Source organism: Stegostoma tigrinum, chromosome 10, assembly GCF_030684315.1.
Source record: "Stegostoma tigrinum isolate sSteTig4 chromosome 10, sSteTig4.hap1, whole genome shotgun sequence".
NCBI classification, from domain to species: Eukaryota; Metazoa; Chordata; class Chondrichthyes; order Orectolobiformes; family Stegostomatidae; genus Stegostoma; species Stegostoma tigrinum.
The window spans coordinates 82,353,290-82,377,234 of NC_081363.1; the positions used below are offsets into that span (position 1 = coordinate 82,353,290).

At 40.8% G+C, this 23,945-nt stretch overlaps 1 protein-coding gene across 2 annotated transcripts in view; it reads right to left on the reverse strand.

The window, feature by feature from the left end:
* Nucleotides 1-23,945, reverse strand: part of dnajc17 (DnaJ (Hsp40) homolog, subfamily C, member 17) — a 130,341-nt gene that overhangs the window by 37,143 nt on the left and 69,253 nt on the right. Inside the window, exons 10-11 of one of the 2 annotated variants that reach the window (XR_009446255.1) lie at nucleotides 22,606-22,743; nucleotides 17,530-17,775 (exon numbers count right to left, since the gene is read on the reverse strand). Coding sequence is in view for 1 of the 2 variants with exons in the window: in XM_048538441.2 (XP_048394398.1) it covers nucleotides 22,606-22,743 (138 nt within the window). In the remaining variant the exon portion in view is untranslated. The remainder of the gene's footprint in view (nucleotides 1-17,529; nucleotides 17,776-22,605; nucleotides 22,744-23,945) is intronic. The other variant, XM_048538441.2, reaches the window with a different exon arrangement.

The following is a 23,945-nucleotide window of genomic DNA, read 5'->3' on the forward strand; positions in this document are numbered from 1 at the left end:
TAAACACAATTGCTGATGGTACTTGCATGTTGGTATCAGTTCTCAAACTTATAAAAGTTCAGTCAGGCAGTGTTTTAGATCAAGTGCAGAGATCGTTTTTGTTCTCCATGGACTAAATAAATGCTTGGGCTGAAAGAGCTGAAGTAAATGTGCCTGGATCCAACATTCCAACATTCTCCAATTTATCTTAGAGGAAAAGTCCAAACTAAATTACTGAAAGGCAATGGAAACAAGACTGACCTACTTTCACTATCCAGCAGAGATCACTGAATTATGATCAGAAATGTGTGTGCTGGCTGATTTTCCCCCCTCTGTCATTGATTTGGATGTCTAGGCACGTGGAATAAAGGCAGCTAAATGGTGTTGTGGTATTATTTAGTATGATTAATAATCTGTAGAGCAGGCAGGGTGGCCCGGTCTGTTCTAACATTGGTTAGGCTAGGACATAGAAACTAACTATTGGCTCCTTCAATGATTTTCTTACTTTGCTATTTTAGATAGAACAGCATTCTAGGCCACTAAGTCAGTGGTAATGGTACTCAGTTTTGACAATGCAATGTAAAGAAGACTGTACATTTGGTCAGGATCCAGAATATTAGCTTTTCTCGAATTAAGATGACAATTTGCTTATCAGCGGGTGATGAGGTTCAATGGGAACATCTCAAAAAAAAAGGTGCTTTTATTGAATTTTTGTCTCTAGAAATACAGAGCAATCCGAGGTGTCCTTTTTTCTCTTGATGAATCAGCTACTGACATCCCTTCAGCGCATGATCTGAACAGCTTTCCACAAATGAGCTTGACATAGCGAAAATTGAGATGTTATTCAAGCATAGCAAAACTCAACACTGTTCTCATTCAACACTTTCTGCAGGGGTCATTGTACAGCAATCTGGGCTAAGAAACTGCTCGATTTCATCACTGTCCAAGTTAGCATTTTTGCAAACCAACTCCAACATGCCAGCGGAGATCCGCTAATTCAGCATGGAGCAGGAATGAAGAGAGGGTTAACCTAAGTTCAGGAAACCAGGATGTAGAAATAGGCTGGATAGAGATGAGGAATGATAAAAGGTAAAAAGTCACTTGTAAGCCCCTAACAGTGTCTACACTATAGGATGGGGTACTATAGAAGAAATAATATAACTTTCTGAAAAGAATACAGCGATTATCATGAGAGATTTTCAAATAAATATAAACTGCAAAAATCCAATTGACAGATGACTAATACATACAAAATTTTTGGGCAAGTTGCTAAGAACAGCATCTTGTGGCACAACCAGACAGCAAGCTATACTGCATCTGGAATTGATCAAAAAGATTGCATTAATTGATGAATTCATATTGAAGGTGCCCCTCAGCAGTTGTCTGATTGAATTTTACAGACAGTTTCAGGTAGAGAAAAGTAGATATGAAACTAAGTCTTTAACCTTAAGTACGAACAACATGAGAGCATGAAAACAGAGATTCCACAAGTGAACTTGCAACTTAGATTAAGGGGGAAGTCAAGAGAGACACACTGGCAGACTTTTTAAGGAGATATTTCAGAATGAACAGAGTTGATCCAATAACAAAGAAAATATTTAAGGAGGGGATGCACTCTCTATTATTAACTAAGAAGTTAACTATCATTTTAAACTTGAGGAAAAAGCATACAATTGTGCAAAGATGGGTGGCAGGCCAAATGATGAAACAGAATGTGAAAGACAGCAAAGAATGACTCAAAGGTTAAAAATTAATAAGGAGTAAAAGTTACAGTATGAGAGAAAGCCAGCTAAAAGTAAAAAGACAGATATATATTTAATAAAGGAAAGGGTTGATAAAGTGAGACTTCATTAAAAAGAAGTCTGGAGAATTTAAATGGAAAGTAAGAAGATGGCAAATGATTTGAATAGGCATTTTGCATCTTTATTCACTTTAAATGATACAAGTGACATCTCATTAACATCCCAGAAGTCATAATGAGGCTACAAAAGAATGAAAATTTAATTAAGTGAGTGAGCAAAGGTTTGACAAATGAAACATAATGTAGGAAAATATGAATTCGTCCATTTTGGCAGGAAGAGCTGTAAATCTACCAGGGAAGTAGCACTTAGCAAACTGTTGGGAACAGTAGGTCAAAATGTCTGCAGTTCCTGATGTTTTCTTCCTTACGGTCTTAAAGGAAGTGGTTAGTGACTGAGCTGGTGCATTGATTTTAACTTTTCAAAACTGACTTGAATTGGGAAAGGTGTAATTGCATTGAAAAATAGCCAAAATAATGGCTTCGAAAAAAAATACTGAAAAGTAAGGAAGTATATAGACCAGGTAGCTTAACATGTATAGCAAATAAAATGTTACAAGCTAATATTAACTTCAATATAATCAGTCAGAGTCAACATGATTTTGTGAAAGGGAAATGTGTTTTATCAATTTATTGGAGTTCTATGAAGGGGTAACATGTACTGTCAGGGAACAGTGTACTTAAATTTTCAGAAGGTATTTACTAAAGTGGCACATCAAAGGTTGCAATGGAAATAAAAGCTCACGGTACAAAGAGTAACATATTAGCATGGATTGAAGCTTGGGTTGCTGACATGGAAGAAAGAACAGGCATATGTGGACCATTTTCTGGTTGGCAAGATATAATGAGTGGTATACCACAGGGAGCAGTACTGGGATCTCAACGCTCTACAATACAAATACTTGGAAGAATGAACCAAAGATATGGTTTGCCATGATACAGATTAAGTTGGAAAGTAAGTTGTGAAGCGGTTGCAAGGAGGTTACAAAAGGATGCAGATTATTGAGTGTGCAAAGATCTGGCAAATGGGCTACAATGTGCAAAAATATAGAATTGCCCATTTTGGCAGGAACTAACATTCCTTCTAAGCTGCATGTGCAGCCGTTTCAATTTGCCATGCATGTCAATCGGTACAGGGTCTTGATCACAGCACAGACTTCCAGATATGGAAGTCACTTCTGTGCACAGGATCAGAGGCCTCAGCTTTCTAAGAAAATTAGCAGGAACACTGTCAGTAACAACAAAACAGAAGCATACTATCTCAATCGTGAGAGATTGCAGAGCTTGGAGATGCAGAGTGATCTGGGTGTTCACATACATGAATTGCAAAAGGTTAATGTGCAGGTACCACAAGTAATTGGCAAAGTTAACAGAAGATTATCATTTATAGTGAATAAACTGATTATAAATGAAGGCAAGTACATAGTTATAGAAGGCAATTAAGAATAAACTATATTGCTATGGGTCTGGATCACATGTTGGCCATGGTAAGAGCAGCCGATTTCCTGTCCAAAAGATAATTAGTGAACCGGATTAATTTTACAATTACTGACACTAGCTTTTTACTTATAATTAAATTTAAATTCCATTAACTGCCACAATGAGATTTGAATTCATGCCACCAGAGATCTGGGGCTTCTAGATTATTAATCTAATGTCATTACCACCCATCTATACTTATTATGGTTGTGTTGAATAGTGGGGTGCATAATACAACTGTATTTTTCTGGTATTTATTGCATAGCATGAGATTACATTTAACATATACTATCAGCAGTACTTAACTTTCGAAAATACTAGCTTATGAAACTAAAGGGGAGAATTATGAAAGACACACAGAGGTCATGATGCCCAAGACTAGCATCAACAATTCATCTGACGTCAAACGCACTCTATTATCAGTGTGTTGGTTTTGAAAATAAACTTAGAAAGCCTGATAAATCACAAATGAACGCGCGCAAGGGGATGATGATCAACATCATGAGTGGCTACACCATGGCCATTGGCCAAAAGGGCTCAGACAACTGACTGACACAAAGAAATGAGACAGCAATAAGTGCCAGGCTCAGAGAGAGGAGTACTCAGGATAGGAGGCACCGGGGGGAGCCTGGAGGCCAATTCCACAGTGAAATAACTGTGTGGGGCCTAGGAAGTTACAGAAGCTGGGAAAGCCGCACAGCGACTAAGAAAATCAAGGAGCCAGATTCCACGCTGGAATATTTGTGATGGGGCGAGATCAAATCTGCTCTGGAGGATACACGCAGGGACCAAGGAAACAGTAGACTCAGAGTAGACCGAAGTTTCTCCTAGACAGCAGTTTTCAGCAAGCAGACCTTATAGACAGGAGTCTTCATTCAGCAATCTTCACTAAGTAGGTGGAAGATGGACCAAAAGGAGAGGTGGAAGGCCCAGAGAAGATTTCCCTAACAACTCACTGGAGAGAAGGATGCCATCTCCACCACTTTAACGAGACCAAAACTTTAGTGTCAACAGCCTGTTTGTCTCCTGGAATCAGTGAACTGTCCTCCGTAGTTACAGTTATATACTGTCTCATATCTAAACTACTGCAGCTTAACAACCTCAATAAACTACCAGAAAATTACTTAAACCATAAGACATAGGAGTGGAAGTAAGGCCATTCAGCCCATCGAGTCCACTCCGCCATTTAATCATGGCTGATGGACATTTCAACTCCACTTCCCTGCACTCTCCCATAAGCCCTTGATTCCTTGTGAGATCAAGAATTTATCAATCTCTGCCTTGAAGACATTTAATGTCCTGGCTTCCACTGTGCTCCGTGGCACTGAATTCCACAGGCCCACCACTCTCTCTGGCTGAAGAAATGTCTCCTCATTTCCGTTTTACATTTACCCCCTCTAATTCTAAGGCTGTGCCCACGGATCCTAGCCTCCCCACCTAACGGAAACAACTTCCCAGCGTCCACTCTTTCTAAGCCATACATTATCTTGTAAGTTTCTATTAGATCTCCCCTCAACCTTCTAAACTCTAATGAATACAATCCCAGGATCATCAGCCGTTCATCGTATGTTAAACCTAGTATTCCAGGGATCATCCGTGTGAATCTCCACTGGACACACTCCAGCGCCAGTATGTCCTTCCTGAGGTGTGGGGCCCAATATTGGGCTCCGCATTCTAAATGGGGCCTAACTAGAATTTTATAAAGTCTCAGAAGCACATCACTGCTTTTATATTCCAACCCTCTTGAGATAAACGACAACATTACATTCGCTTTCTTAATCACGGACACCTGCAAGTTAACCTTTAGAGAATCCTGAACCAACACTCCCAGATCCCTTTGTACTTCTGCTTTATAAATTTTCTCACCATTTAGAAAATAGTCCATGCCTGTATTCTTTCTTCCAAAGTGCAAAACCTCGCATTTGCTCACGTTGAATTTCATCAGCCATTTCCTGGGCCACTCTCCTAAACTGTCTAAATCATTCTGCAGCCTCCCCACCTCCTCAGTGCTACCTGCCTGTCCACCTATCTTTGTATCATCGGCAAACTTCACCAGAATGCCCCCAGTCCCTTCATCCAGATCATTAATATATAAAGTGAACAGCTGCGGCCCCAACACTGAACCCTGTGGGACATTACTCGTCACCGGTTGCCATTCCAATAAACAGCCTTTTATCCCAACTCTCTGCCTTCTGTCAGACAGCCAGTCCTCAATCCAAGCCAGTGGCTCACCTCGAACACATACTTACACAACCTTGACTGCTGAATTGTGAACACAAACCCCAAAAAGAGCAGTTATAAGCAATGCTGAACCATCCATTATGTTGCTATCACCCCAACAAAAATTATGTTTTCAGAGACATTTCTGTTGAGCATAATTCTCTGCTTTGTAAGCTTGCGTTCTTTGGCTATTCATAACAAAAGCCACCTCGGGTTCTAACATTTAACTTGTATTAAATTTGTGATTAGCTTGGCATCTATTTTACTTATAGATGGGGGTCAATACTCAGAACTTGGTGCAATCACTTACCAATATTGTTGCTGAGGTTACAGTGCAGCATGAAAATCTTATGCAATTAAATTGCAAAAATAAACACCCATCAACTTGGCCCCTTTCAACTTGATTTTTTGAAGACAGCAGTGTCTGCGATGCTCATTATGATGGTGAAGCACTTCTGCTTATAGATCTACTGGTGCCTGGGACAGGAGGTTAGAATATTATGACACATAGGTAAAGTAATGGCTCAAAGTTTTCTTTTTCACGGCATATTGGTCTTACTGAACTAAACAAGGTTTTTGAAGAGGTTTACTTAACCCGCTGTGAAATATTTTAATTTACAGAGAGACGGAAGTATCTCATTACACAATCTAAGGATCCACAAAGTTTGTACATCTGGTATATACTTAGCAGACCACAATTTAGATAATATATTTGAATGTAGTTTGATCTAAATGCCATAACACCTACTGCAAGTCCTGAGGGACCTCAGAGCCTGCCACAGCACACTGAGGACCTCTACTGGTGGAAAAGCTGTCACTGAGGCACAGCACTCAAATCTCTCATATTTTCTGGTCCAACCCAGTAAGCAAGCGCTAGCGGGAATTGCAGATGCTGAAGAATCTGAGATAACAAGGTGTAGAGCTGGATGAACACAGCAGTCCAAGCAGCATCATAGGAGCAGGAAAGCTGACGTTTCGGAAGAAGGGTCTAGATCCGAAACGTCAGCTTTCCTGCTCCTATGATGCTGCTTGGCCTGCTGCGTTCATCTAGCTCTACACCTTGTTATCCCGGTAATTAAGCATTTGTGTACCAGTACACACAAACTCAGGTACAAAGATTGTTTCTCCCACACATGCAACTTGCTCTCCCCCCGCCGTAAGTATCAAGGAAACGGAAGCAGTGAAAGTTGAGGCGTTGAACACTATTGCACTTTAGGATCTGTCAGAAGCCCTGACTCATGTACCTGCTCCAACAGACTGATCTACACTGGCCAGGCTCCAATAATGTCTCCTACACTGATCTCAGAGTCACAGTCCTGGAATACATGCTATTTACCTTGAATACTTACTGTGGAAGCATCACACTATTTAATCTCTGCTTTACCTCAGTGATTCACAGATTAATTCAACTAACCACCCTGCACCTAGACTGTGACACCTCCAACCATCTCTCACCCACATATCTACGTACGCTGAACCCCACATTGTCATATCCCAATCCCAATCTTAATCCTCGATTTAGCCCCCAGACAATCTGAGTATCCAGCCCAGGCAACCCCCAACCTAATGACCTCCCACTGAAAACCTCTGAATACGTTAAACATCTAGCTGAATGCAGCAGCTGATTTTGTAAATATAGGCCCTGGCCTTACAGTAGATTAGATTAGATTAGATTAGATTAGATACTCTTCTTCACGAGTGCTCCCTGTAGGTGGCTGCACTGGGGCATCAAGGGTAGTACTGTTTGGGTAGATTATAACTCGACCCTGTCAACACCCCTCAGGATCTTGTGCATTATTTCTCTAAATTGCAGTGAATACAAACATAGCCTGTCCAACCTTTTCTTTAAGGCAACACACCCATTCCAGTTATTGGTCTCATAACCCTTCTCTGAACTGCTTCCAACATATTTACAACCCTTCCTTAAATAAGGAGACCAATACTGTACACAGTTTGCCAGATGTGGTTTCACCAATGTCATGCATATCTGAAGCATTAGGTCTATATTCTGTATTTGATTCTCCTTGATATAAGCAATGAGAATCTATTGGCTTTTCTAATGACTTACTGTGCCTGCTTACTAACTTTCTGCAAATCACTGAGCACAGCAGTCTCTCACCATTTAAATAATAATCACTTAGTTTATTCTTCCTGCCAAAATGGACAACTTCACATTTTTCCACATGGTTCTCCATTTGTTAGATCTTTGACCAGTCCCTTGATTCATCTGTATTCTTTTGTAGCCTCCTTATGACCTCTTCACAACTACTATCTCTGTGTTATCAGTAAATTTAACAAGTGTACCTCTGGTCCCTTAATCCAAATCATTTGTATAAATTGTAAAATGTTGAAGCCCAAACACTGATTTCTGCAGTTCACCATTTGTTCCTAGTTGCCAACCAGAAAATGACCTATTTCTGCCTACTCTGTTTTCTGTTATCTAGCCAAACTTCTATCCATGCCAATAGATTACACCCAACATAATGAGGTTTTACTTTCCACAATAAACATTGAATTGGCATCTCATCAAACGCCTTTTTGAAATTCAAATACAGTATGACCCTTTATCCAGACCATGTCACTTCCTCAAAAACATCAATAAATTGCTTCAATTTGATTTCCTTTCACAAAACAATGTTAACCTACTCCGACTTTCTTGAATACTTTTCTAAGTGGCCGTTAAATTGTCTTTAACAATAGCTTCTAACATTTCCTCTGTGGCAGTTGTGAAGTATTTGCCCTATAGTTCTGCTTTCTGTCCATCTCCTTTTTTTGAAGAACACAGTTAAATTCACTGTTTCCCAATCAAATGGCAACTTCCCCAAATTTTGAGTGATTCTGAAATCGGGTTCCAATTGTACAGTTGTCTGGAATATCTATTTTAGGCATTTTCATCATAATTGTCTGGTTCGAAGTCGTGCTAACATTTGTTCTGCAGCTGGTGAATTGCTGTGTTACAAATCAATTAATTGCTCACAAAACACTTCAGCTCAAAGATACATAAGCCAAATAATCGCCCTTCTCCTCAGCATCTTATAGAATAACGGTGCAAACATTGTACTGGTTTTGCCAAATGACAGCTCACAGTAGGTTTGATGACGCACATTAAACTGAGCACGAAACAGGTACAAACTCCCACAGTGAATAAGCTAGTAAAACTATGCATTTAACAGACCTAAGTCAGCCCTAGCTCAGTGGGTAACACATTCTCATCTTGAGTCAAAAGCTCATCAATTTACGCAAATTAATGTCTGAATCCATGGGGCAAAACAGCAGTAGACAAGGGTCAAAGTGATCAACACACAAGCACAGGCTTTTACTAATAATGTTGTCATACTATAAGTGCACAGCACATCACAATTAAGCCATGTACAATGTCCATGCATACCCAGTTCAGAAGTGAGCAATCAGCACTCGGAATCTGGAAACATTTTCTGCTTAAGTTAAGAACATCAATATCAGATGAAACTAACAATCAAAATTGGGATCTTCATACTTGTGTGACTCTGCCTATATTTTGAACAAAGTCTATCACAGAGCTCACCAATCGGAAACTTTCTCCTTTAGCTATCAACTATAGTTCCATGGATAACAGTCTTGCTTCTGAGTTGAAAGGTTACAGGTTCAAATCCCACATTGGAGCATCCAAAAGCTAAGCTCAATGCAGCGAACTGGAAAGGTTGGTATTTTTTGAATAGAACATTAAACTTGGACTCCCATTGTTCCTCTCAATTGGATATAACGGGTTCTATTTCAAGGGACAGGGTGGCACTGGTGTATCAGCTACTCAAATTTCCTTGTCAACATTTATCCCTTAACCAACATCACAACTGATCATACGGTCACCATCCTATGGCTAGGTGTGGGATCTAGCTGTGCAATACTAGATTGCTGGGTTTCTACATTACAATAATGATTACCACTCCAAAATAATTTATTATCAGCAAATCACTTTGGGAGTTTCTCGGGGTATGAAAGGCACTGCAGAATACTGTCTTTTAACAATGAACTCTTTATCAAGGAGGTAAATGCTAGCCCACTGAGATACCACACATTAGAAATTATCAGGAAAGGGTTTAGGTGACAGGGATTCCATGCAATGAAAATGAAGAGGGAAGGTTTGACCCAGCAAAATCATGAATAATTTGGGAATACATAAGAAGTGGCCTGGCCACAGTGCCAGGGACCCGGGTTCAATTCCAGCCTCGGGCGATTGTCTGTGTGGAGTTTGCACATTCTCTCCATGTCTGCGTGGGTTTCCTCTGGGTGCTCTGGTTTCCTCCCACAGTCCAAAGATGTGCAGGCTAGGTGAATCGGCCATGCTAAATTGCCCGTAATGTTCAGGGGTGTGTGGGTTATAGGGGGATGGATCTGGGTGGAATGCTCCAAGGGGCGGTGTGGACTTGTTGGGCCGAAGGGCCTGTTTCCACACTGTAGATAATCTAATCACAAATGCCCCAAAAACAGACAGCAAAGGCCTATTGTTATGAACTGTCAGATTCCATGACATTCCTTGCTTAAGATTTTAAGAATCCACGTGCATTTCACATGACCGAAGTCTCTCAACCACCACATCAACTATCTCAGCTCACTAATTCAGCCTATCGATTAATTGGGAACATTGTGTGTCAATGTTATTAGAAAGGAAAAGCTGGGTCATTTGTTTATGCTGCAGCATGGATTCATCTCAGCCTGGACAGTGCGTTTTGACAGCTATTTTTACAAACTGGAAACAACACACTCAAACCTTATCTTATACTTGCTCTTTGTCTACCTGGATGAATTTGCCTCCTATTCCAGCACACTGAATCAATTGTAATTCCCTAACTGCTACATCAGTAACTAGTAGCTACCTTAGCACTGTCAATAGGGTAGGAATGACTGGCCTGTATGGTTCACATATTCACTGCCTTGACAAACTGATCCACTAGGAAACTAAACATTTTGTTTCAAATTTCTCAAACTGTCTGTGGTGGTTATACAACAGTATTGTGTCTGAATTGTCAGTTCACCATAACGAGGTTATAACCCCACAATGTTTACAACACTTCAAGGTGGACGTCATCATAGATCAGTCACACGAACGGAGAAAATACTCAGCACCTCAGGACAGCTATTATGAAACATCATGGATGTCATAGCACACCAGCTCACTTTCTTCCACTGATGGGTTATCCTAACAGCTGCAATGTGACTGGAGTTTCTCTTTTACAGTTCGTAAAGAAACCTGAAACTCCAAGTGAGATTACTGCTCTGTAATCACTTCCAGACCACAAGTGCCCTCTAAAGATTTTATAATGGCTCCTGGGAACTATAACGTGCACGGTGGGTATTATGTCATATGGGGTCAGTGAAGAATTGAGAACTCCACAAGTAGTCACACAGTATAGTGGAACAAAGGCAAGATGAAAAGCTTTTTCCTCTGATCCTTTGGCTGCGTAGAAGTAGTTGGTGACATTGACATATGTGCCCAAAAGGCAAAACCCTTTAGATCCTGCACCTCAGCTTCCAGAAAACAACCAATTTCCTTTCAACCAACAGCTGACAGGCAGATGACAATGGCTTGGCAACAGTACCCACTTGGCAACAGCATAATGAGTTTTCCTGCCCTACCCATATGGGCATGGCACATCCTCTAGCTGGCAGGTCCATTCTTAACGCTAATCTGATTGGAAAAGGAAGAGGAGGGATGGCATTCCTTCCAGGCGTAAACATTTGTTGCCAAAAATGAAAAATCTCGCAGCAGACTGTGTTTTATCACTGCTAGTTATCTCTTCAGCCCTTATTCCCTAATTGGCTGATCACACACAACACTTCTTTTAACCCCAGAGATGCATTTTGTATTTGAGTTAATGGACAGGCAGTTGTTTGTGCTGGATCGCCCTGACTTTAATTTGCTTATGCTTGGTTATCATCCTATGGAGGTTTCTCTTCAGCTTTTGCCTCCAAGGAAAACATTACTTTCTCAACAACGCCCGGGCAAGAACAAAATATCCTTGCTCAACAGGCTCGGTTTGCGGCCTTTGGTTTAGAAGGGTTTACATGCGCTTGGTCCACTCATGAATGAGCGTGCTCAGGGCTGGCACTTTTCTGCAGCACTGATGCCTTCTGGAGGTACTGAATTTTTGGATGCGATTTGAAACACTCACAAAACATCATGCAAAGAGTGGACGGATGTCCCAGTGTCCTGATTGGCATTTCTCCCTCAAGCGAAACCATCAAGAACAGATTACTACTTATTCTTCTTCTTATTTTCTGTGAAATCTTATTGTGTGCGAAATGGCTGTCTTGTTTCTTTGACTAACAACCAATTGGAATTCACAGGATCCCTACAATGCAAATGGACACTGTTTGGCCATCGACTCTGCACTGACTCTCTAAACTGCATCCCAACCACAACCATACGCCACTTCCCCACCCTATCCCCATAACCCCACATTTCCCATGGCTAAACCGCCTAGCCTACATATCGCTGGACACTGTGGGATAATTTAGCATGCTAACCAACTAACCTGTTCATCTTTGCAGTGTGGGAGGAAACCGGAACACCCAGTGGAAACACACACAGACATGAGGAGATTGTGCAAACTTCTCAAATACAGTCACCCAAGGATGGAAGTGTCCATGGAGTTGTGAGGCAGCAATGCTAACCACTTAGCCACTACGCCACCCAAAATCTATGAGGTGGATATCTTATGCATTATAACCAGTCACAATGTAAACACAAGTTCATTCCTTCCACTTCTCCTATGCTTTTCTGATGAGGTAGTTGCCTGGGTTATTGGGCTCACCTTCCTAGCTTGACTTTGTAGAAAATATGCATGGCCTTCTTGAGACCGCTCCACCATGCAATAAGATTATCAATAAAATATAAACAGACAATGCAGGAGAGAGCTGCTTTGGCAGCATTTGTGGATAGTGAAAGAGTCCAACATGACTGCCTTTCAGAAAATGTCACACTGGACTTGAAATGTTAAATTTTGAAAGATCTGCTGAGTTTCTCCAGCAAATGCTTTCTTTCAGATTTCTAGCATTTGCAGTATTATGATGATGGATGATCCGGTCATAGTGTAAACTCCAATTTTCCCTCTGCTTCCATAATATTTGGCTCTCTAGTCTCTCAGCTGTCTAACTCAGCTTTGAATAAATTTAAAGTCCAGGCATCCACTGTTTTCTTAAGAACAGAATTCCACAAACTAATGACCTGGAGACAAAAAAAATTCTCGTCTCGGCATGAAATGGATGATCTTGCATCCTTAAACAGATGTTGTCTGCTTAAACTGTGTTCCTTAGTTCTAGTCTCTCCTACAAAGGAGAAACATTAGATCAGAATCGGCCCTGTCAATTTGCCTCACTAGTCATTACTGAGACTGAGACCAGACAACGAGCTGCCTCTGTGCTTCCTGTATAATTTCCTGCCCACAAGTTCAAATGTCCTCAAAGTTCACCCCTCGCCCTCACCCTAAATTCTCTTGTTTTTCTAATATCCACTACGATCACCCACCATATATTCACTGAGGCCTTACTGTCACGGGAGCTGTCTCCTGCTCCTTTGTCCTCATTCCCAAAATCTGGCTGAGCACACAGCCCCCTTCCTTGAGCGAGATGTTTTCCTGAAGTGTAGCTGGAGACAGTGCTGCAGGAATTTTGACCCTGAGGTAGTGAAGAAATGGCAGTACAGTTCCAAGTTACGAAAATGTGCAACTTGGAGGGCAACTTGCCAGTGGTGTTGTTTCCATGCATTTGCTGCCTTTGTCTACTTTGAAAAGTGCTGTCTTGCCCAGTTGTTACTATGCATCTTACTGATGGTGGACACAACTGTGATTTGTGAGCTGGTGGTGGAGGGAGTGAATGCCTCACCAAACTTTGTCATGGAAACTGTTGAGATCTGAGGAAGGGTCACCAGACCCAAAACATTAACTCTGATTTCTCATCACAGATGGTACCAGACCTGCTGAGCTTTTCCAGCAATTTCTGCTTGAGTGCTGTCAGAGCTGCGCTCATCCATGCAAGTAGGAAATATTCCATCATCACCCTGACTTGTGCCTTGTGAACAGTGGACAGGCATTGCGGAGGCAGGAGCTGAGTAACTCATTACAAAATTCCCAGTCTCTGAACCACTGTTATAGCTACTGTATCTATATGGCTGGTGCTGCCCTTTGCCCTTATCAATCTGTGCAGCAGAAGCAAACTATTTCTCCTTGTCCCTTGACACACTTGACCAGACCACCTGCCTCCAACATGTCTCCACTATTGTCCAGGTGTAGATAACTGCATTCACCTGGTTCCAGAATTATCCTTCCAGTCACAGCCACAGAATCATATGTGGCATGTTCGTTGAGGACTCTTACAAATTTTTATAAATGCGCCATAGAAAGCATTTTGTCCGGATCCATCACAGCTTGGTGTGGCAACTGCTTTGCCCAGGACCGTAAGAACAATTGTGAACACAGCCCAGTCCATCATGCAAGCCAACCTTCCATCATCTGCCTCCATTTATACTTCTCACTGCCTTGGACTAGCAGTTAACATAATCAGAGACCTCTCCAACTCCAGTTATAATCTGTTTCAACCTCCTCTTTCAGGCAGAAGATACAAAAGCTTAAACACACATACCAACAGATTTAAGAACAACTTCTTTCCTGCTTTTATTAGGCTTCTAGCTGGACCTTTCAAATCTTAAATTTAATGTTGATTTCGCCTTTCACTACAGCTGTAATATTGTATGCCTCACTCTGTTCTATTACTCTTATACATTTTGTATGGTATGACCCGCCTGTAATGCATACAAAATAAATCTTACCACTGTAGCTAAGTATATATGACAATAATAAATCAAATCAATCAAACTGCAGTGGTTTCTCTTTCCACTTCTCCACCATTACATTGTGGTGTCCCAAAAGGCTTTTTAAAAATCTCCTCCTACTTCTTAACTAACTGCAACACCTTGGCATTATCATTTGAAAACACAGCAGCAGTTTCCACATGAGTACTGAGAACAAACAGTGCTCCCTCATCAGCACTTCTCTGAAACCCTCACTGTCTCTAACTTATCATTTTGCTTGTTGACTGAATGAGTTGTTTTCAATCTCTGCCACAAATTCTGCTTCCAAATTATCAACTCCATCACTCACCACAGTAACCATCTGAGGTAGAACTAAGCTACTTGCAACCTTGGAGATGTGTGGCCCAAGCCATCACTGAAACCTTTCTTCACTTCTGTTTTAATGTATTTTTTCCCCCTCCTCCCTCAGCTCATCTACTTCTGGAATCCTCATCCATACCTTTGATAGCTTGAGATTTAACTGCTTTATATCCACGGTCAACATCTCAGGTTTCACCCTCTCCAAACTAGAGATCATCCAAACTTCTGCTGCTTGCATCCTGACTTGATCAAGTCCTATTCACCCATCAGTTCTGTGCTGAATGATCACCTTGGCTCCTGGTAAAGGAGTGTCTCATTTTAAAAAGTCCATCCTCGTTTCCAAATCCCTCTGTCCTTCCCAGTCATTGTAATATACCAGCCTAACCACCTTCTAGGTTATGTGAACATCTCCAGTTCTGGTCTGATTTAGTTGACAAGGCTCTGAGCTCAGGAATCCTTCCCTAAACCTCTCTACCTCTCTTTTCTCCTTAAAACAAGTGTGCAAATCTTGTCCTTCAGTAACACGCTCCTAAAATATCTTCGGGCATTTTACTATATTAAGGTGCTACATGAATACACATTATTATTGTTTTGCTCTAATCCTCTTTCACCTTGATAATAAAATCAGTCTCTGCAAAGAGAGTCAAGGGATGAATTAGTTTTATAGAACTATGTTAAATCATAGTTAGGATATGCTTATGATCTGAAGCAGGACAAGTCTAAACAATGACCAGAACGAAGAACCAACTATTAATCTTAAGCTAGGGCTGTTGAAGCCAACTCCCTTCTCAGTAAGTATCGAGTGATGACGGAACTGACACTACAGTGAATGAGCATAATTTGGCAAAGTTGGAAGACAGCAAGAGCTATCCAAAGACCAGCTGCAAAATTCAATAAGGAGCAACATTGTCCTTTGTGCTGGGTCAGGAATACATTTCTAAAATAAAAGGGATGTTGAATAGATAATCAGATATCCCAAACAGAGAACATCTGTGGAAGAAAAACATGTTTAAATCTGAATTTCCAACTCCCACTGTGAGGCTGCTACATTCCCATAATTCACTGACTTGAAGTAGGTCGACCTAAAAAATACAAAATCAATATTAGTTCGCAGGCCAGATTTATTTATTTTTTTCAGTGCATGAATGAGCAACTCACAGGGGAGCAATTCTGTTTTAACGTGCCAGCCCATCTGAAGTTGTTGCTACTTCCTATCTACTTCGTGGGTAGACTTGCATTTTCCCTTGTTTTTACAGCATTCATCTTTTTCTCAATTTCGCTTTACAACGGCTGGCCTCCAGATTTGCAGCATGTGAAATGCTCGTGAACCTGTAGCAACAGTCCCTGTCGGCTGCTTCCTGCAAAGATGCCAGCCCTGACGAGGTACACGAGTCTAAATGTATGTTTTTCCTTTTCCCTTCTCGTAACTGTGTTGGTCTGATTTTGGGTGAACTGGTAGCTCTTCCACTTTTGGTTCAAATGGACACTCTTCTGACAATTCTGACTAAGCAATGCACCCAAAATGTGCTCTCTTCACATGCATACCCATGCATTTGCACAATGAGGAATTGCATTAGATAGCGCATGCACAATGCTTTTCACTTTGGTGACAATTTTAGGAAGTGTCCCTTCAGGTTTGCAGGTTGTGCTAATGTGGGTCATTCAAATGTCTCATGGGGTTCCAACTGTGTGCTGTGACCTCGTCCACACAAACACAAACCTGCCTTCAGTGAAGAGGTCATCAGATTTTCATTCAATGCAATTTCTGAAACTTGTATTGGAGGACACCAGCAAGACCAAAATGTTTAAACCTGGAAAGCAGTTGTAAATTAGTTGAGGCTGTAGCTTGTTGGATTGTTTCTGGACTAGTAACCAAGAACCCAAGGTTATTTTATGGGCTCCACCATGGTCGATGATGAAATTTGAATTCAATAAAAGTTAGCTTTTCAATTATCATAAAAACCCAATTGGTTCATTAATATCTTTTAGGGAAGGAAATCTGCCATCCTTACTTTATATGGCCTACATGTGATCCACAACAATGTGATCCTGCCCTCTAGGCAGCTCAGAATGAGTGGTATAATTGCTGGTCTATTCCATATCACAGTTTTTAAAATTTGTTTTATTCAAGCATTTGACCATCTAGTTACTTCTTGTGCAAGTCAGCATACTGATTACCCACTACTTAAAAATATTGAGCTAATCTCACTTGGCAACATACACAATCCAACTACAGAGGCACAGGTAGCAATCAAAGTCAGGAACTTTACTGACGTCTCACATTATAACCAAAAGATATGGGCTGATATCAGTACCCAAGTTGTTATGTAGCCACTGGATTCATACAAGAACAGAGGAAAGGAAATCTTGAGGGTGATGGTCAGAAAGGGAAAATATACCACCACTGAACACTGGTCCTTCTGCTCCTACAGCTTGTTACATTCTAGACCTTTTTACGAGATCGTCTTCAGTAATTTGTGTTTTTCTTCTGAGCAATACTACCATTGAAAAGATTCTTAATTTGTTCCTGATCAGTATTTGGCATGAAATTGTCAGAGGAAAAAGCATTTTGAACAAATAAGGTTGCATTCCAAAAATGTTGTAAACTGTTTTATGTTAGTGTGTGGGAAATGGATGGTGCAATGAATTGTCTCAATGTTGTTGGCTTGAAACCAAATCCACCCTGGCCCAGAAAGAATCTCTCCAACTTGCTAACTGTGAAGTTTTCAAGTGACATTATTTTGACATGGAAAGGTTAACCACAAGGAACCTAGTTCAGTGGAGAATATCTCCCTTCAAAGATTAAAGATTTTGTCTTCCTGCGTGAGACCTAGTTTAGGGCAGTAAGGAGGCGCTGAAAAAATGAAGACAGTGAAGAGGAGACACTTGTCCTAATCGAGTGCCTTACCTGGGTAATAGAGAGCTGATATTCTGTACCCAAAGACTTTAGCCTTTACACTTTCTTGCGGCAGTGCAGAGGAAGCACTTTTGCAGGTGGGCTTGACATGCCTTGTTGAAAGGCAGGTCAGGCATTTGTCAGTGGGAAAGCTACAGACTCAGCTGGGCCAGCACTCAAACTTGAAAGTGCTTTGAACATCTTCCAGAAACACTATTTTTATTCTTCCTCGAAACGATGAACACAGCAAATGTATTTCTGAAAGAAAAACAAGGAAATGCAGGGCAATCTTTTCTCATACAAGAACAGAGGAAAGGAAACGTTGAGGGTGGTGGGCAGAAAGGGAAGATGTACCACCCATCAGTACTGTCAAGATATCTTAAAAGGACGATGTTCTTTTCGCTTTCCCTGTTCTCAGGCTGGGTTACTGATGACAGTATAGACGGAATGCTTTAATGAAGACTGAAGAGGCACTGGTCAATTTATTAATTGAACTTTACTTTGATTAGCTGTGCTCTCATCCAAGCCTGATCCAACCATACAAACCCATGAGTGAGGTTATTTTGTGCATCAAAAAAAGTTTATTTATGATCTAGAAATTTAAAATACACTGTTTTAAGGTGTTTTATTAAACCGACTTGGAAATTGGAATGATGGAAAGAATATCTTGAAATAGTTCAGGCCCAGACAGAATTGTGAATTTCAGTCTGGACTTCCACTTCAGAGTGGATAAAAGACAATCCTCAATGTAATCATTGCTAACTGTGAACTTGTCCAGGAGAATGAGGTTTCACTGTCAGTTCATGATGTAGGTTGGGCATTGAACAGAGCAAAGGATAAGTACCACAGGTGACAGAAGGGCCATTTTCAAAGTATCAATGTCTTAAAAGGAACATGACTTTTTGCAGGGATGAAGCAAGGGAGGTATTGAATGAGTTACATACCTGCAATGTTACATATCTCAAATGACTTTCATCTTTAGAAGTATTTTAGCTGTACCAATTTTTAATCTTTGTGTTTTATCTAACAACTGTATCATGGCTTTTTCTCGATAACTTGCAGCAATAGTTGCACAATAAACTAACCTTGAATCTCTTTAAAACTAAAGCCTTGCTGCTAGCTATTTTAAAATTCAATCACTAACAAAAATAGAGCTAAACGAGCTACATTACTTCATAGGGCATGGACCATGCTGTGAACATGCCTGGTGCTTCTGACAGGCATAGTGTTCAGATATTATTGAATTTATCACTTCAAAATAAAGTCTCATTTCAAATGTTGTTTTGCACTTACAGTCTCGAGTGAGAATGATTTAAAAGTCCCTAAGATTTAGCTGCTCTGAAAAGGAGAGTTCACTACTGGCGGTTACTGCATTTTTCTTAGCAGTATGTAAGCTTTCAGGCTGAAACTTTTCAGTAGTTTTATCTTAAACACTTTGTTTTACAAGTTTTCTGATGTTAAGAACACACCACTTCCCAGAGATTAAGCTTCCAGCAGCAACACCTTAGTCTGCACTTGAACACTCAATCACAATTCAGGATATTAGAGCCTCCAGCGGGTAATTTAGTTGTCCACTACCATTCATGACTGGATATGGCAGGACTGGGATTTGATGGTTGTGGAATCGCTTAGGTCTATCACTTGCTTCTTAGGTTGGTTGGCATGCTAGTGGTCGTGTTTTTCAGCTTCACCAGGTGATACGTGATGCAGTTCTTGACACGCCCTCCTGCACTCTCCATTGAACCGGGGTTGGTCCCCTTGCTTGATGATAAAGGTAGAGGGGGGTATGCAAGGCCTTGAGCTTACAGATTGTGTTGGGGGTACAATTCTGCTGATGATGTCCCAAAGTGCCTCATGGATTACCAGTCTTGAGTTAATAGATCTGTTCAAAAGTCTCTCTCATTTAGCACGGTCATAGTGTCACACAACACAATGACTTACTAGTGTGTGAAAATGCAACATCTTTTTTGATATGCTATTACTATGCAAAAATTAGTTTAACTAAATCGTTGCTTAATGATACATATCAGTGAAACATCAATTTATTTCATCTGTAGACAGACTGTGACTTCTAAAATATATGAGAAAATTCTCATATTTATCTGGGATGATGCTTACTTGCATAAACTAGGGTGTAAAATTAAGTACAAGTCCCAGCAAGTTAAATTTTTGAAACTGTCATTTATGAAAATGATATCGATCATTCCCAACCTGTTCTTGGTACATAAAATCAAATAACATCACAGTGCAAAGGATGAGGCTGTTGGTCCATCAAGCCTCAACCTTCACTACTTTGGTGGTACAGTCAGTGTAGATTGCTTCTTTGTAATAAAACCCACCTAATTTATTTCTGTTATGCTGAACAAATCTGCGTAAAGTTGTTTCTAATTTTGGCGCTGGCTTTAAATTATTGCCTTCTAGTTAACTGGACTCATCAATTCTCACCTTAACGTACTTAATCAATATATGTTTCGCATTCTCCCTGAAAATATTCTCTCTTTAATATATGCATGTTTTATAAAGGCAGCTGTTGTCATTAGCACTGTTCATGCATAGTCAGGGAAACTGAAGCATTTTTATCAAGTATGAATCGAAAGGGCCAGGCTGGGGCAGGGTCAAATCCCATTACATCAGATGGTGGAATTTAAATTCAATCAATAAATTTGGACCACAAAGCCTGTCTCAGTATTGGAGACCAAGAATCTATCACAAATTGTTGTAAAGATCCATCTGGTTCATAAATATCCTTTACAGAAAGGAATCTTCCATCCTCACCCAGTCTTACTTACATGTGACTCCAATCCCACAGCAATGTAGTTGACTCTTGACTGCCCACTGACCTGACACAGCAAGCCACTCATTTCCACATATGAGAATATTCTCTCAATTTGGGAAGGGATCTGACCCACTATTAACACTGTCCACATCCCATGAAAGAATAAAGAGACTTGCTTTTCCCTTTAAGGCAGCTGTTGACTCAAGCCAGTCAAAGTTGAACTGCCATTTGGTGGAGAAATAATGTGGGTGTCAAGGTGGTTGTAAATTTCTAGGTTCATAAAATGGAAAGCAGTCCACACACAAGTGTAGGCTGTGTCTCTTCCAGACTGCAAAGTTTCACTACTGTAAATTATTACTGGTTGATTTCATCAAGACTAATTACAAGGCATTTGCTGTCAAGCTAAAACCTCAAATTTTCAAATTCATACAGATATAACAGATGGCTGGTAACACACGCCAATTTAGGGGGCACTACTTCTATAATATAGAATAGCTGAATCCAGCATATTTGCATATACATTAACATGCACACAGCTGTGCACAGAAATACAGAGAGCTCCCTGTCTTCTTGAAAGAAGGAAAGACCACCTGAGTGTAATACCTTACTGAGCTTGTCAGCTGTGATTATGAGTTTCTGGCATGGAGTGGTGTTTGAACCAATAATCGTCTGACTCAGCAATCCTATCAATAGTCAGTCTGATGGCATTTTACTTCAGATATTCTCAGACAGAAAGAGGTCCTGTCTAAATTTTCTGCAACGATTCCATTTAAAACAGTACCAGTAACTTGAATATATTCTACATGTTTATAGCAGAAACATACTGTCTGAAGTGTGTTGAAGCCTATGTACTTCACAAGCATTTTAGATTTTTACATAGCCTTATTCAAAATAGCTCTCGAATTTTCTCGTTTCCTTTTTTGAAGACACTGGATGTTGTTGAGATGCAGTTCTATGCCACCAATTTGCCTTCAGTACCTTGCTTGCATGGCCATTCTCTATCTGACTCCAAAACCAGGCATTTCTATTAGTACGAGACATACAGCCAAGCTTATTATTGTCTCAACTCAATACACACTCACACACACACCTTCCAATAGGGGACAGAGAGAGCGATCAGGACAAGAATCCATGGTTTATTTTCCTCATTTCTGGACTGCAGAGACAGAGACAAGTTGTGAAAATCTTATTGTTATAACAGCTGAGTTTGGTTTGTTCATCATGGACAAGAATCAAACTTATACTCTGTCAGCATAAAGATTAGCAGCATACATCACTGACATCTTCATTCACTCAAACATCTGAAGAGCCTGACTACATTGCTTAGATAAAGATTACTGCTTCACTATAATCTGATTGCAAGCAATGAGTGATAGAGACTTGCCCAAAACCAGGAACGATCTCGGGCATTGTAAGTTTCTGAAGACACATACAAAAAGGAATAATCACAAGAGTGTGAGGACCAAATCACCTTCAGCTATTTTATCAATGACTTTCCCACCATTATAAGGTCAGAGGGACGCTCACCGATGATTGCACAATGTTTAGAACCATCCAAGATAACATCCAGACTTGGTCTGCTTAGTGTCAGGTAAGAACAATCTCAACCCAGGAAAAGTTTAACCATCTTACCTTGAACACCAATGGTGTTCCTATTTCTGAATTCTCCACTATCAACATTCTGGCGGGGGGGGGGGGGGGGGGGCTACCACTGACCAGACACTCAACTGGACCAGCAATCTAAATACTGTGGCAATAAGAAGTAGACACAAGCTAGCAGTTTTGCATCAAGTAACTTGTCTCCTGTTTTCCCTAAGTCTGTCCACCATTAACAAGCCACAAGTGCAATATAATACTCTCCATCTGCCCAGATGGTGTCACTCCAACAACTCTCAACGAGCTCCACATTTCCTACGACAAAACAGCCAATTTTACTGGTACCCTATCCACCACTTTCAACACTCACTCCCTTTACAGATACACAGTGGCAACAGCACATACCATTCACAATAAACAATGCAGCAAGCTCCTTTGGTGTTCCCCCTCCACACTCTTGACATGCAACACTTAGAAGGGCAACAGATGCACAGGAATCCCATCACTTGCAATTTCTCCGCAAAGTCATACACCGCTACTTCAGTTTTGCTGGGTCAAAATCTTGGATGTTCCTTCTTAACAGCTATGTCTGTATCTGTGCCTGAGGACTGCAGTGGTTTAAGCCAACAGCTCACCACCACCTTCTCAAGGTCAATTAGAGATGGGCAAGCCAGTGATGAGCAAGAGAAAATAAAACACTTTAGACATTATCCTACCTGGAACAGATTAGATGTGCTTGATTCCAAAGATGATGATGCAGAGTTGCTTGTGGTATTTGGAGGAGGTGATCCTTCCAACCAGGAGATCTTTAATGGGTTACTCGTTAGCCCAGTCTCATTTTTAAAAGCAAGTTCCTATTCAAAATAAATTGTTGATTAGTTGACATTGATAATTTTTGGAGTTGATGTACAAGGCTGTAATGAGGATGCTTAAATCACTGATCATTTTCCCACAAGAGACCTGTGTGTCAGGCCCAAATACCCTCCTCACTGTAGCACTGAACAGGCAAGCAAGACATGTTTAGTTCTCCATCACAGCATGACTTCCCAGTGAGGGTGTGGCATTTTCAGGGCACTGCTGCACAAAATCTCAAAACAGAGTTACATGTTTAAAACAGAGATGAGGAGGAACTTATATACTCAGAGGGTTGTGAATTCTTTACAACAGAGGGCTGTGAAGCTGGGTCATTAGGTATATTCAAGACTGAAAGAGACAGATTTTTAATCAGTAAAGGAATCCATGGTTATAGGAAAGGTATCAAAGTGGAGTTGATGATTATCAGAGCAGCCATGATTGGGGTGAGCACTGCTGCCTCACAGTGCCAGGGATGTGGGTTCAATTCCAGCCTCGGGCGACTGTCTGTGTGGAGTTTGTACATTCTCACCATATCTGCGTGAGTTTCTTCCAGATGCTCCGGTTTCCATCCAAGCATGTGTTGGTCAGGTGGATTGGCCATGCTAAATTGCCATAGTGTCTGGGGTTGTGCAGACTGGGTGGATCAGCCATGGGAACGCAGGGTTAAAGGAATAGGGTAGGTTTTGGTGGAATACTCCTCAGAGGGTCAATGTGGATTCAATGGGCCAAATGGCCTACTTCCACTCTGTAGGAATTCAATGGTTCTATCTGAGAGATTAGCACAGCAGACTCGGGCTTACTTCTGCTCTTATACTTGGAAGCTTAGCACAGTTTTAATAAGTTATTAAATTGACCCTCCCCTCTGTTACAGCTTTGTATTTGCTCTACTGGTGAAGCATTGTCAGAACTCAAAACATTCACTCACTTTATCTGAAGTCAAATACATTATGTGGCAATGGGCTTCGGTTTTCGAGCTTAAGACAAAATAGCACTGCTACCAAGAATAAGTTTTAAAATAATAGAAAATAGGGTCACTTTATGGTCAGTGTAAAAATTAGAATTTAGTTTGTGCTAATCAATCTGATCTGCCATATTGATGCTTCAAACTGACAGCAAAGTAAAACAGGCTGTGAAGTCACCCACGATCAATCAGCACTTGTGGTCATCTCACATCGTCTGGAAGGATACCTGAGACCTAGCG